This window comes from Trichomycterus rosablanca, chromosome 14 (genome assembly GCF_030014385.1).
Source record: "Trichomycterus rosablanca isolate fTriRos1 chromosome 14, fTriRos1.hap1, whole genome shotgun sequence".
In the NCBI taxonomy this organism is placed as follows: Eukaryota; Metazoa; Chordata; class Actinopteri; order Siluriformes; family Trichomycteridae; genus Trichomycterus; species Trichomycterus rosablanca.
The window spans coordinates 36,967,150-36,979,410 of record NC_086001.1 but is presented as its reverse complement, the minus strand read 5'-3'; the positions used below and the strand labels follow the sequence as shown (position 1 = coordinate 36,979,410).

General features: G+C 44.8%; 2 protein-coding genes across 2 annotated transcripts in view; both read left to right on the top strand.

The window, feature by feature from the left end:
- Nucleotides 1-1,424: 1,424 nt before the first annotated feature.
- On the top strand, nucleotides 1,425-4,750 carry smim14 (small integral membrane protein 14). The gene is made up of 5 exons (XM_063008583.1): nucleotides 1,425-1,610; nucleotides 2,341-2,427; nucleotides 2,734-2,782; nucleotides 3,163-3,311; nucleotides 3,399-4,750. Exons 2-5 carry the CDS (start codon nucleotides 2,353-2,355, stop codon nucleotides 3,438-3,440), a joined length of 315 nt encoding a protein of 104 aa, XP_062864653.1. The 5' UTR covers nucleotides 1,425-1,610; nucleotides 2,341-2,352; the 3' UTR covers nucleotides 3,441-4,750.
- A 1,378-nt stretch (nucleotides 4,751-6,128) lies between these two features.
- The window catches only part of ugdh (UDP-glucose 6-dehydrogenase), an 11,755-nt gene continuing 5,622 nt past the window's right edge, over nucleotides 6,129-12,261 (top strand). Inside the window, exons 1-7 of the mRNA XM_063009082.1 lie at nucleotides 6,129-6,275; nucleotides 7,057-7,218; nucleotides 7,456-7,758; nucleotides 7,848-8,045; nucleotides 9,877-10,024; nucleotides 10,110-10,204; nucleotides 11,952-12,082. Of these exons, the coding sequence (XP_062865152.1) occupies nucleotides 7,057-7,218; nucleotides 7,456-7,758; nucleotides 7,848-8,045; nucleotides 9,877-10,024; nucleotides 10,110-10,204; nucleotides 11,952-12,082 (1,037 nt within the window). The 5' untranslated portion in view covers nucleotides 6,129-6,275. The remainder of the gene's footprint in view (nucleotides 6,276-7,056; nucleotides 7,219-7,455; nucleotides 7,759-7,847; nucleotides 8,046-9,876; nucleotides 10,025-10,109; nucleotides 10,205-11,951; nucleotides 12,083-12,261) is intronic.

The window sequence follows — 12,261 nt, the reverse complement described above, 5'->3', positions numbered from 1 at the left end:
GTAAATATAGGGGTAAATATAGGAGTAAATATAGGGGTTAATATAGGGTAATATAGGGGTAATATAGGGGTTAATGTAGGGGTAATATAGGGGTAAATATAGGGGTAATATAGGGGTTAATATAGGGGTAAATATAGGGGTAATATAGGGGTAATATAGGGTTAATATAGGGGTAAATATAGGGGTAAATATAGGGGTAAATATAGAGGTAATATAGAGGTAAATATAGGGGTAATATAGGGGTTAATATAGGGGTAAATATAGGGGTAATATAGGGGTAATATAGGAGTAAATATAGTGGTAATATAGGGGTATATATAGGTGTAATATAGGGGTAAATATAGGGGTAATATAGGGGTATATATAGGTGTAATATAGGGGTAATATAGGGGTAAATATAGTGGTAATATAGGGGCTAATATAGGGGGTAATATAGGGGTAATATAAAGGGTAATATAGGGGGTAATATAGGGGTAATATAGGGGGTAATATAGGGGTAATATAGGGGTAATATAGGAGTAAATATAGTGGTAATATAGGGGTATATATAGGTGTAATATAGGGGTAAATATAGGGGTAATATAGGGGTATATATAGGTGTAATATAGGGGTAATATAGGGGTAAATATAGTGGTAATATAGGGGTATATATAGGTGTAATATAGGGGTAAATATAGGGGTAATATAGGGGTATATATAGGTGTAATATAGGGGTAATATAGGGGTAATATAGGGGGTAATATAGGAGTAAATATAGTGGTAATATAGGGGTATATATAGGTGTAATATAGGGGTAAATATAGGGGTAATATAGGGGTATATATAGGTGTAATATAGGGGTAATATAGGGGTAAATATAGTGGTAATATAGGGGGTAATATAGGGGGTAATATAGGGGTAATATAAAGGGTAATATAGGGGGTAATATAGGGGGTAATATAGGGGTAAATATAGGGGTAAATATAGGAGTAAATATAGGGGTAAATATAGGGGTAATATAGGGGGTAATATAGGGGTAAATATAGGGGTAAATATAGGAGTAAATATAGGGGTAATATAGGGGTAAATACAGGGGTAAATATAGGAGTAAATATAGGGGTTAATATAGGGGTAATTATAGGGGTAATATAGGGGTAAATATAGGGGTTAATATAGGGGTAATATAGGGGTAATATAGGGGTTAATATAGGGGTAATATAGGGGTAATATAGGGGTTAATATATGTGTATATGTATTTCTGATTACAGCCTGATGGACAGTTTTGCATGTTGGCGTTCCCTGCTTTGCGCGTTCCTTCCTTGAACTCGTTCTTTCCGAGCCACCGCGACCCTGACTCGCTGGTTCTCGCGGGAATAGCAACGTGGCTCTCTGTAGTGTTGACTCGAGTGTGTTTTGGTGGTTTTTTTTAACCCTCCTGACGAATCAGGACGGAGGCGGAACGGGAGCCGGAGATTCCAACGGCGCTGCGCCACAACAGCCGGAGCGTCCAGTACTGACCGTGGACTTCATTTTAGCCTCGAATCAGCATCCCGGGACTCGATCTCGGTCTGGATTGTGTACGGCTGGTCTGATGTGATCGGTTTATCGTGTGGGATCGGAGTGTAGAGTCGGTAAGCAGTGCTGAACCCCCCGCGGTGTGTGTGGATCAGGATGATTATGCGCGTCTGGCTGCTTTCTGATTAATACTGGAATTTATTCTGCTTTGTATTGAAGCTTATTTATATTTTATTTTACTTCCTGCATCTTTTATTCTGCTTTTGTTGGTTTTCGGTACTTTTTTACTTCCATTTGTGAAGTAAACAAAGGCCACATTGGGAGGAAACACATTTGTTTAGGAAAACGATGCGCACTTTACATTTGCTTAATGTTTGCGTGTTACGCAGCGGCTCCGTACACACCTGGTCAAGCTGAAGCTGCGAGACTAGCTCCCCCCCACTGTCTCAGGGCGTGTACAGGTGCATTCCCAACCCTGACTTCCTTCATTTGGTTCTATAGAGTTCTCAAACGCTTCCAAATAGCGTGCTGTCCATTAGGGTTGCCAGATTTCGACTGTACACCTAATACCGATAAAAAACAGGGGTCTTGCTAGTGAGAATCGGCATGGTGGATTTGGCCCCGGGCCCCTGATTGGCACGATAAGGATAAATCTATGTGCAGTGATGATGAATCCCTTCCCCAGTCCCCAATCCCCAATCATGGTGCTGTAGGTGCCTTGCAGGTTGATAGCACAGCTGACGAAGTGACAACTGTTTTCCGAAGTACTTCATGCGGTGCCATCCGATTGCTCTAACGCTGATTTTTTGTTACGTGCTCCTAAAACTCTGGTTTATGGTTCCACAGACGTTTGGAATCATGGCGGAAGGTGGATTTGATCCGTGCGAGTGCGTCTGCTCACACGAGCACGCGATGAGGAGACTCATCAACCTGGTAAGATTTCTGTCTACCTTCATACCATCAAATACTCCCAGTTCCACCACTGGGTCCAGTGAGGCTCAGGAGCTTCTGGTTAATTTAGATAAGAGGTGTGGTGGATTACTGACACTGGGTTTCCCCACCTGGCCTGAGATTTCACTGAAGTCTTTTCACAATATTATGCACAGTAGATGGTGAAAGACTTTAATTAGCATCATCTTTTATTGAGAAATGTTTTTATACTGATTGGTGTTGCAGACATCTGGAAACAGGGTTTGAATCTTTTGATACTAAACATTTGTATTTTGATTTTGCCCTCAGCTACGACAGTCTCAATCCTACTGCACAGACACCGAGTGCCTTCAGGAACGTAAGTGAACTAATGGAATTACTATTTTTTTGAAGGAGGGGGGGGGGGGGGGGGGGGTGTATTGGCTCATTTAGATTTTGGAGTGAATGTAGGAAAGCGGATTGTTCCAACCCTCGTGTCTGTCTGGGTTTGATGGTTACTGGTATGAAGGTACTTGGCTTCCATACTGATGTGCCAACTAGATGAAGGTTGTGGGTTTTGAAGACCAGCTCTGCCAAGATACTCTTGTGCCTTTGAGCAGGGCCCTCAGGGGCCCCGTACAGAGGCTGACCTATGCTCTGACTCCAGAATTTTAATGAACAGATATGAATGAATCCCTACAGACTCAGTATTTGTTTATGTGTGTGTTGCTTAAAATGACTGTTTGTTTTGTTTTGCAGTGCCAGCCCCTGGTTCACCAACAGGGGGCGAGCTTACTCTACCCATGATTATTATGGGCTGGGTGGTACTGGTGCTGGTGCTCTTCCTGCTTCGCCCTGCCGGTCTAAGAGGACCCAGAACCTCCAGCAAACCCAGCAGGCCCTTCACCGTACGCCACTCCAATAATGTCGACTTTCGTTCGCTGGTTGTTTGTTTTACCTTCGACTTTATCCTGTTTCTATCTTGTTTTATCTAGAATAATGACCGAGAACCTCCACCAGCTCCACCGGTGGACTAACGTCCCATCAGGACTGGATTCCTACCAAGAACTTGAAGAAGCTGATTTCTGTCCGATCGCCGCCGTCCTTTCATTCCGTCTGTAATGATCTGATTCGTTTCCATTCTGCGTAGATTCTGATCTGTCTGAAGAATCCAGGAGTGAGAGTAGAGGAGTGGAACTCCACATGATTCATAGCAAGGGTGTCGGTCCCATTAGGGCGTGTTGGGGTCATTTGGGCTTTTATGGTTTAGAATGAGATGTTCTTTCTGTTTACTTCTCACGTCATGTCTGAGGTCATGTTCTGGGTCTTGGCTCTGGTGACGTACCACCACAAACCAGTTCTCCAAGACGCTGCCGTGTTTCGGCTCCTGACGCACCAGTCGGGTCACATTTTTTGGGGTTTAGGTGGGGCGCCTGTGCCTGAAGTCGGATTAGAGTGAAATTTAGACTGAACGGCGTTCCTCCACATCGCCCATCAGAAGGGTTTGGTGGATTAATCATGCCAACTTGGTTTCAAGTCACAGAGATGTGTTAATGTTCTCTTATTGGCTTATACGTTTACTGAGCACTTTATTAGGAACACTGTGGGCATTTTGTGAGCCACACTGACCACTTAGATGCACTGTGAGGGACTGACTGACACTACCACGGTAATGGCATGGTAGCACTTTATTGTTACGTTACTTATTTACCTGTATTCTGGTCGGACAGCTTTGCTAACGCAGCCCTCCTTCATGTGTCCGGGCTTGGGACCTGCCCAGAGAGATCACCGACGAGTGCACCGTCTTAAAGCTGACATGCGAAACGTGGATGTTACATCTTATAATTAATGTGTTACTATTAAATGAGCTTAAAACACCATTTTGTCAGTTACACTATAAACTGTTTACCTCAGAGACGCTTCATTTAAAAAAATTATTGATATTTTGTTCGTTTACAGCAGAGCGGCCTTCAAGTTAGCTAGCCACACTATCCATTAGCCAGTCCGAACGGCTAGCAATACAGCACTGGCAATGAAGTGCTGGGATGGAAAAAGTCTTTGGACACCAGCAATTGGGCTGAGTCATTAGTACGTAGCCGCTGTATATGACTGTTAGCTCGCTCATGTAAACATGAACCGATTGAGTAACGCGCTCTTGCGTAACCGGACTAAAAGTCACCGGCGTGCCTGCCAAGTCCTGGCGAAGTGCATCGACTTTAAGGGTTAATTACCTTCGTTTTCCGATTTTCTGGACTGTATGTTTTCTGAATCATTCTCTGAACTGAATTAGCCTCTAAATTTTTTCAGTGATTGACTCTCCTTACTACGAATAAACCACGAATGTGTACTGAATGTCTCGGGTGTGTTCTTACGTCTTGTTCCAGAGTTTCCTTTTGTCATCATGACTAGAAAAAGCAGCGTTCAGATGCGCTGTGTAATCAGGGCATGGTGCGTTTCACAACCGCCTGAACTCTGAACACAACCGCTGTATGGACAAAAGTATTGGGACACCACGACAACTGAAAAGCTCAATCCTCTTCTGTTTCTGCTCTACAATCTTGTAGAAGGCCTTTCCATAAGAGTAGGAGCTGTTATAGCTGCAAATGCCAAACCAACTCCATCTCAGTGGCGCTTCTCTCACCACAGGACACTGGAGTCTTGCTGGAACGGGACGTGTCCTTCCCTAAACTAGTCTGCAAAGTTGGAAGGACATCATTTCCTTTATAGAATTAATTTGTCCCAATACTTGTGTCCAAATAGTGTGTATGTGGTACACGGTATGGCCAAAAGTATGTGGACACCCACACTAATTACTTAAGTTATTAAGTTTCGGTGTCTCAGCCACATTTATGTAATTATTTATGAATTACGTTTGGGGAAGGCCCTTTCCTGTTTTAGTATGCGTGTCCAGTTCGGTGTGGAGGAACTCCAAAAACCAAACGCCGTGGACCGTTTCTCGCCCCGTCCAGAAACCGGTGGCACAATACGGGTCAACTGGCAACGCAAACAAGTACTAAATGTGGTGCCACAGATTTAGAATCGTACCACAAGCTAATCAAAGGCCGTTTTTTGATGCGGTGAGGGACATTAAGGTTTAGGACGGGGTCAAATAGTCGAATCATTCACCGTGGTAACCGCAGACTGGTACCGTACACTGGAACTGTGTGTCCCAATATGCAAAGCTGGGCTTAATAATTAAATGTTTGTGTTGTGTTTGTTTGATTTGATAGAACTCCACGTATATTATGAAAAGTTAGGCATATAATGAAATTAATTTGACAAAACCAATAATTCCGTTCAACGTTAATACTTAAACTTATTGTGTATTATTATTAAAACCTTGTTTACTGATATTTTAAGCATTTTTATAGAGAAATCGTCGAGTAAACATGCTAATGTGTAATCACTGAAATTCCTGTCAGACTGTGAGGCGGCTGTTTTCTCTTACGTGGCGCTCGAGGAGCCACATTTTCAAAATAAAAGTCCGAATAAAATCCCAAACTTAAACCGAATTTGAATCAGATCCGCACGAAATAAATCACGTTCTGATATTAATAATATAATACAGTTAATTTAACTCGTGTTTTGTTGTGACTTTACCGAATACGGCTTCTTCAAACACGTGACTCTTGTGATGGGTGTGTTGTGAGCGTTCCAGTTCTCTGAGGTGTGTGTGTGTGTGTGTGTGTGTGTGTGTGTGTGTGTGTGTGTGTGTGTGTGTGTGTGTGTGTGTGTGTGTGTGAGGAACTCCTTATGGTCCTACAATAAATAGTTCGATTCAGTCAGGAGAAAACCTGCAGAGGATCGAGAACCTGAAGGCTGATTTTACTCTCAGAAGATCCACGTGGTGTCCAGCTTCACTGTAGATCACGGTAAGTCCTCACAGCAGCGTTCTGATGGAATTAGGAACCTGGAGCTCCTCAGGACTTCATGAACTAGTTTGGGCTGGATTTAAGTCTGATTTTAGTGCAATTCTGGGCAGAGAAGAGTTTTTTCTTAAGCAAAACAACCCAAATTCATTCATCAGCCCTTTATAACAGCTTCCACTCTTCTGTGAGGGCTTTCTACAGGATTTTGGAGTGTGTCTGTGGGAATTTTTGAGTATGTCCATGTGTGCAAAGAGCAGAGACGATTCCTGGATCGTATTTAGTTTCCTATCTTCTACTGCAGACCTCCACTCCTGAACGAGCGACACTTCTTTTCCCCTGCGCTGGACGGGTTCATACAGATCACCGTATCGCGCACGGAGAGTTCACGTTCACTGTGTGATTGGGAACGTTGGTGTTTTAAGCCACACGGGTCCCAAATATCTCAATGGTTTCGACTCTAATTTTGGCTCGGATCAGTTTAGTCAGTTCGGGTCCTTCCGACCTTCTCCGCTCGGTCTGTACGCCCCTTGTTCCCGGTGGAGACTGAATGGGGGGCATTATTCCATCGCTCCTTCCAGGGGCCTCCAGCGGCCGAGGGAATTCCTCCGCGTCATTAGGAGAACATCTGCTTCCAATCGGCGCTCGACCCCACCAAGAGCTGCAGGGACTCGAACGCTCCTCTGATTCATCGTGGGGTTCAGTCCTACAGTTCTTACTCTCGTCGGTATAAATTCTAAATTCAGTGTAATGCATCGTGACCCTTGACCCTTGTTCCTTTCCACAGATGTTCCAGATTAAGAAGATATGCTGCATCGGAGCCGGGTACGTGGGCGGCCCGACGTGCAGCGTGATCGCCAGCAAGTGCCCCGACATCAAGGTGACGGTGGTGGACGTCAACGAGGCCCGGATCAATGCCTGGAATTCGGACACGCTTCCCATTTACGAGGTAGCTTATCTGAATTTGGAGCGTGTCTGTGGGAATTTGAGCTCGTCCAGTCACTAGAGTCGGTGTGTAACATTGCACGACACTGGGTCTGGGGTCAGGTGACCCGCTCAGACCCGCCCGGTTGTGTCTGTTGAGGACTCGGGAGGTTGTCTGTGCTGAGGTAGCTCCCAGTTCCATACTGGTTAAACTGGCTTTCTAAACTGGCTTTTTTCTCTGTGTTTGGTTCTCCGTACACAGCCGGGTCTGAAAGAGATAGTGCTGTCGTGCCGCGGCAAGAACCTCTTCTTCTCCACCGACATCGACACGGCCATCAAGGAGGCGGACCTGGTCTTCATTTCGGTGAACACGCCCACCAAGACGTACGGTATGGGGAAGGGCCGCGCGGCCGATCTGAAGTTCATCGAGGCCTGCGCTCGCCGGATCGTGGAGGTCTCGGAGGGTTATAAGATCGTGACCGAGAAGAGCACGGTGCCGGTGCGAGCCGCCGAGAGCATCCGCCGGATCTTCGACGCCAACACCAAACCCAAGCTCAACCTGCAGGTAACGTTCCTCACACTCGTCTGCCGAGCACCCGGCCGGGTCGCCAGCACCTCCGAGTACTAACCTCGCCCAAATCTTCCCTCCCGCAGGTGCTCTCTAACCCAGAATTCCTTGCTGAGGGGACGGCGGTGAAGGACCTGCAGGAGCCGGACCGCGTGCTGATCGGTGGAGACGAGGGTCCGGAGGGTCAGAGGGCGATCGCGGCGCTGCGTGAGGTGTACGAGCACTGGGTCGACAAATCACGCATAATCACCACCAACACCTGGTCATCAGAGCTCTCCAAACTGGTGTGTGTGTGTGTGTATAGATGTATATAAATGTATAGATGTGTTTGTGTGTGTATGTATATATGTGTGTGTGAGAATGAGTGTGTATACATACATACAGTGCCTTGCAATATTATTCAGCCCCTTTACTTTCAGTGCAGCAAACTCACTCCAGAAGTTCAGTGAGGATCTCTGAATGATCCAATGTTGACCTAAATGACTGATGGTGATAAATAGAATCCACCTGTGTGTAATCAAGTCTCCGTATAAATGCACCTGCTCTGTGACAGTCTCAGAGTTCTGTTTAAAGCGCAGAGAGCATCATGAAGACCAAGGAACACACCAGGCAGGTCCGAGATACTGTTGTGGAGAAGTTTAAAGCCGGATTTGGATACAAAAAGATTTCCCAAGCTTTAAACATCTCAAGGAGCACTGTGCAAGCGATCATATTGAAATGAAGGGAGTATCAGACCACTGCAAATCTACCAAGACCCGGCCGTCCCTCTAAACTTTCAGCTCAAACAAGGAGAAGACTGATCAGAGATGCAGCCAAGAGGCCCATGATCACTCTGAATGAACTGCAGAGATCTACAGCTGAGGTGAGAGACTCTGTCCATAGGACAACAATCAGTCGTACACTGCACAAATCTGGCCTTTATGGAAGAGTGGCAAGAAGAAAGCCATTTCTCAAAGATATCTATAAAAAGTCACCTGGGAGACACACCAAACATGTGGAAGAAGGTGCTCTGGTCAGATGAAACCAAAATCGAACTTTTTGGCCACAATGCAAAACGTTATGTTTGGCGTAAAAGCAACACAGCTCATCACCCTGAACACACCATCCCCACTGTCAAACATGGTGGTGGCAGCATCATGGTTTGGGCCTGCTTTTCTTCAGCAGGGACAGGGAAGATGGTTAAAAATGATGGGAAGATGGATGGAGCCAAATACAGGACCATTCTGGAAGAAAACCTGTTGCAGTCTGCAAAAGACCTGAGACTGGGACGGAGATTTATCTTCCAACAAGACAATGAACCAAAACATAAAGCAAAATCCACAATGGAATGGTTCACAAATAAACGTATCCAGGTGTTAGAATGGCCAAGTCAAAGTCCAGACCTGAATCCCATCGAGAATCTGTGGAAAGAGCTGAAAACTGCTGTTCACAAACGCTCTCCATCCAACCTCACTGAGCTCGAGCTGTTTTGCAAGGAAGAATGGGCAAAAATTTCTGTCTCTCGATGTGCAAAACTAATAGAGACATACCCCAAGCGACTTGCAGCTGTAATCGCAGCAAAAGGTGGCGCTACAAAGTATTAACGCAAGGGGGCTGAATAATATTGCACGCCCCACTTTTCAGTTTTTTATTTCTAAAAAAAGTTTAAAATATCCAATAAATTTCGTTCCACTTCACGATTGTGTCCCACTTGTTGTTGATTCTTCACAAAAAATTACAATTTCATATCGTTATGTTTGAAGCCTGAAATGTGGCAAAATAAATGTATATATGTGTGTGTACATAAATATGTTTGTGTGAGTATATATATGTGTGTGTGTGTGTGTGAGTGAGAGAATGAGTGTGTGTGTATACATATATATGAGTGTGTATATGTGTGTGTATATATGAGTGTGTATGTATATGTAAGTGTGTGTGTATATATGAGAGTGTATATTTGTGTATATATATATATGTGTTACACTCGCTCGTCTCCAGGTCTCATTTCGAGCAGCTAAGAGAGGCGTGAGGTAACTGAGGTGGGGACTTGAACCCTGGACCTTTGGACCCATATATGGCTGATTAATTTGGGAGAAAACATCCATTAAACTGTGTGTGTGTGTGTGTGTGTGTCAGGCAGCGAACGCGTTCCTGGCTCAGAGGATCAGCAGCATCAACTCCATCTCGGCTCTGTGCGAGGCCACCGGCGCCGACGTGGAGGAGGTGGCCAAGGCCATCGGCATGGACCAGCGAATCGGGAGCAAGTTCCTCAAGGCCAGCGTGGGTGAGTGTGTGTGTGTGTGGGTGAGAGTGTGTGTGCCGGGGCTTCAGTGAGATGATGTGAACGTGGGTGTGGCTCTGGGTTGCAGGTTTCGGAGGGAGCTGTTTCCAGAAGGACGTGCTGAACCTGGTGTATCTGTGTGAGGCGCTCAACCTGACAGAGGTGGCCAAGTACTGGCAGCAGGTACGAGAGACGTCCACGCTTTAACTAAATAACTCAGTCAGAGTCAGAGAGGTTTTATTGTCATTTCAGCTACATACAAGTACATATTGAAACGAAACAGCGTTCCTCTAGGATCACGGTGTAACACGGTACAAAAAGTGCAAGACAAAACAAAACAGTGTAAATACAACAATAAATACAAAAAATCCTATAATAAATAACTACAAAAGATATTCCTAATGATCCCTAATCTAAACAAGTAATTAGAAGACAGGACTAAAGACAAGTGTTAGTACATGATGGTGAATAGATGGTACAATGGTTCATGAGGTAGTGACATGTTGTACATTAGCAGCATAAAATTGGCAATGGAGCCTAAAAAGTAAATAAGGTGCAAAAATACAAAAAGACTTTTTCAATATTTGAATAAACAGGTAAAAACAGTCTAACATAATCAATACAGTTCAGTGTGTGGCAGCAGAACATTTCCGGAGGAAATTGTTACAGTCCTGAGTTTAGAAGTCTGATTGCTTGAGGGATAAAACTGTTACACAGTCTGGTTGTGTTAGTCCGGGTGCTGCGGTATCGTCTCCCAGACGGGAGCAGAGTAAAAAGTCCATGTGATGGATGGGTTGGATCGTCCACGATGCTGAGAGCTTCGCGGATGCAGCGGGTGTTAAAAATGTCCGTGAGAGATGGAAGAGCGACCCCGATGATCTTTTCAGCTGTCCTCACTACTCGCTGGAGAGTCCTGCGGTCCGACGCAGTACAATTTCCGAACCAGACAGTGATGCAGCCGCTCAGGATGCTCTCGATTGTTCCTCTGTAGAACGTGGTGAGAATGGGGGGTGGCAGATGAGCTGCTCGTGGGTAGCACTGTCGTATTACAGCCAGAAGGTTCTGGGTTCTCTGTGTCCTCAGAGTGATTCATGTAGAGAGTGATTCGTTTCAACAGAGTCATTTATATCCAGAACGATTCACTTATTCATGTCCAAAATGATTCGTTTAAACAAAGTAATTCATGTGGCGAGTGATTCATTTGAACAGAGTCATTTATATCCAGAACGATTCACTTATTCATGTCCAGAATGATTCATTTGAACAGATTTATTCATGTGGCGAGTGATTCGTTTGAACAGAGTCATTTATATCCAGAACGATTCACTTATTCATGTCCAAAATGATTCGTTTAAACAAAGTAATTCATGTAGAGAGTGATTCGTTTGAACAGAGTCATTTATATCCAGAACGATTCACTTATTCATGTCCAGAATGATTCATTTGAACAGATTTATTCATGTGGCGAGTGATTCGTTTGAACAGAGTCATTTATATCCAGAACGATTCACTTATTCATGTCCAAAATGATTCGTTTAAACAAAGTAATTCATGTAGAGAGTGATTCGTTTGAACAGAGTCATTTATATCCAGAACGATTCACTTATTCATGTCCAGAATGATTCATTTGAACAGATTTATTCATGTGGCGAGTGATTCGTTTGAACAGAGTGATTCCTATATGGATAAATGATTAGGGGGGATGTGGGAATGATTCGTTTGAACAGAGTGATTCCTATATGGATAAATAATTGGATGATGTTGGAATGATTCGTTTGAACAGAGTGATTCATGTAGAGAGTGATTCATTTGAACAGAGTGATTCCTATATGAATAAATAATTGGATGATGTTGGAATGATTGGCGTGTGGGATGAATCGTGAGCGTCGGTGACCACGCCCGTGTGTGACGTGGCTCTGGGTGTGTGCAGGTGATCGATATGAACGAGTACCAGAGGAGAAGATTCGCCTGCAGGATCATCGACTGTCTCTTCAACACGGTGTCGGGGAAGAAAATCGCTCTGCTCGGCTTCGCCTTCAAGAAGGACACGGGCGACACCAGGTACGGCCACGCCCACACGCCCCGCCTTTATCTGGTGGATCCTGTTCGGTCGGGCGGTCTCACACATGCCCTCCCTAACCGGAGGGTTACAGATCCGCTCTATATGAGGCACATATCGGTCTACAGTGCCGTCACTGAGGCTCTGGGACTCCGGCGAACCACAGCGAGAGCCGTCAGAC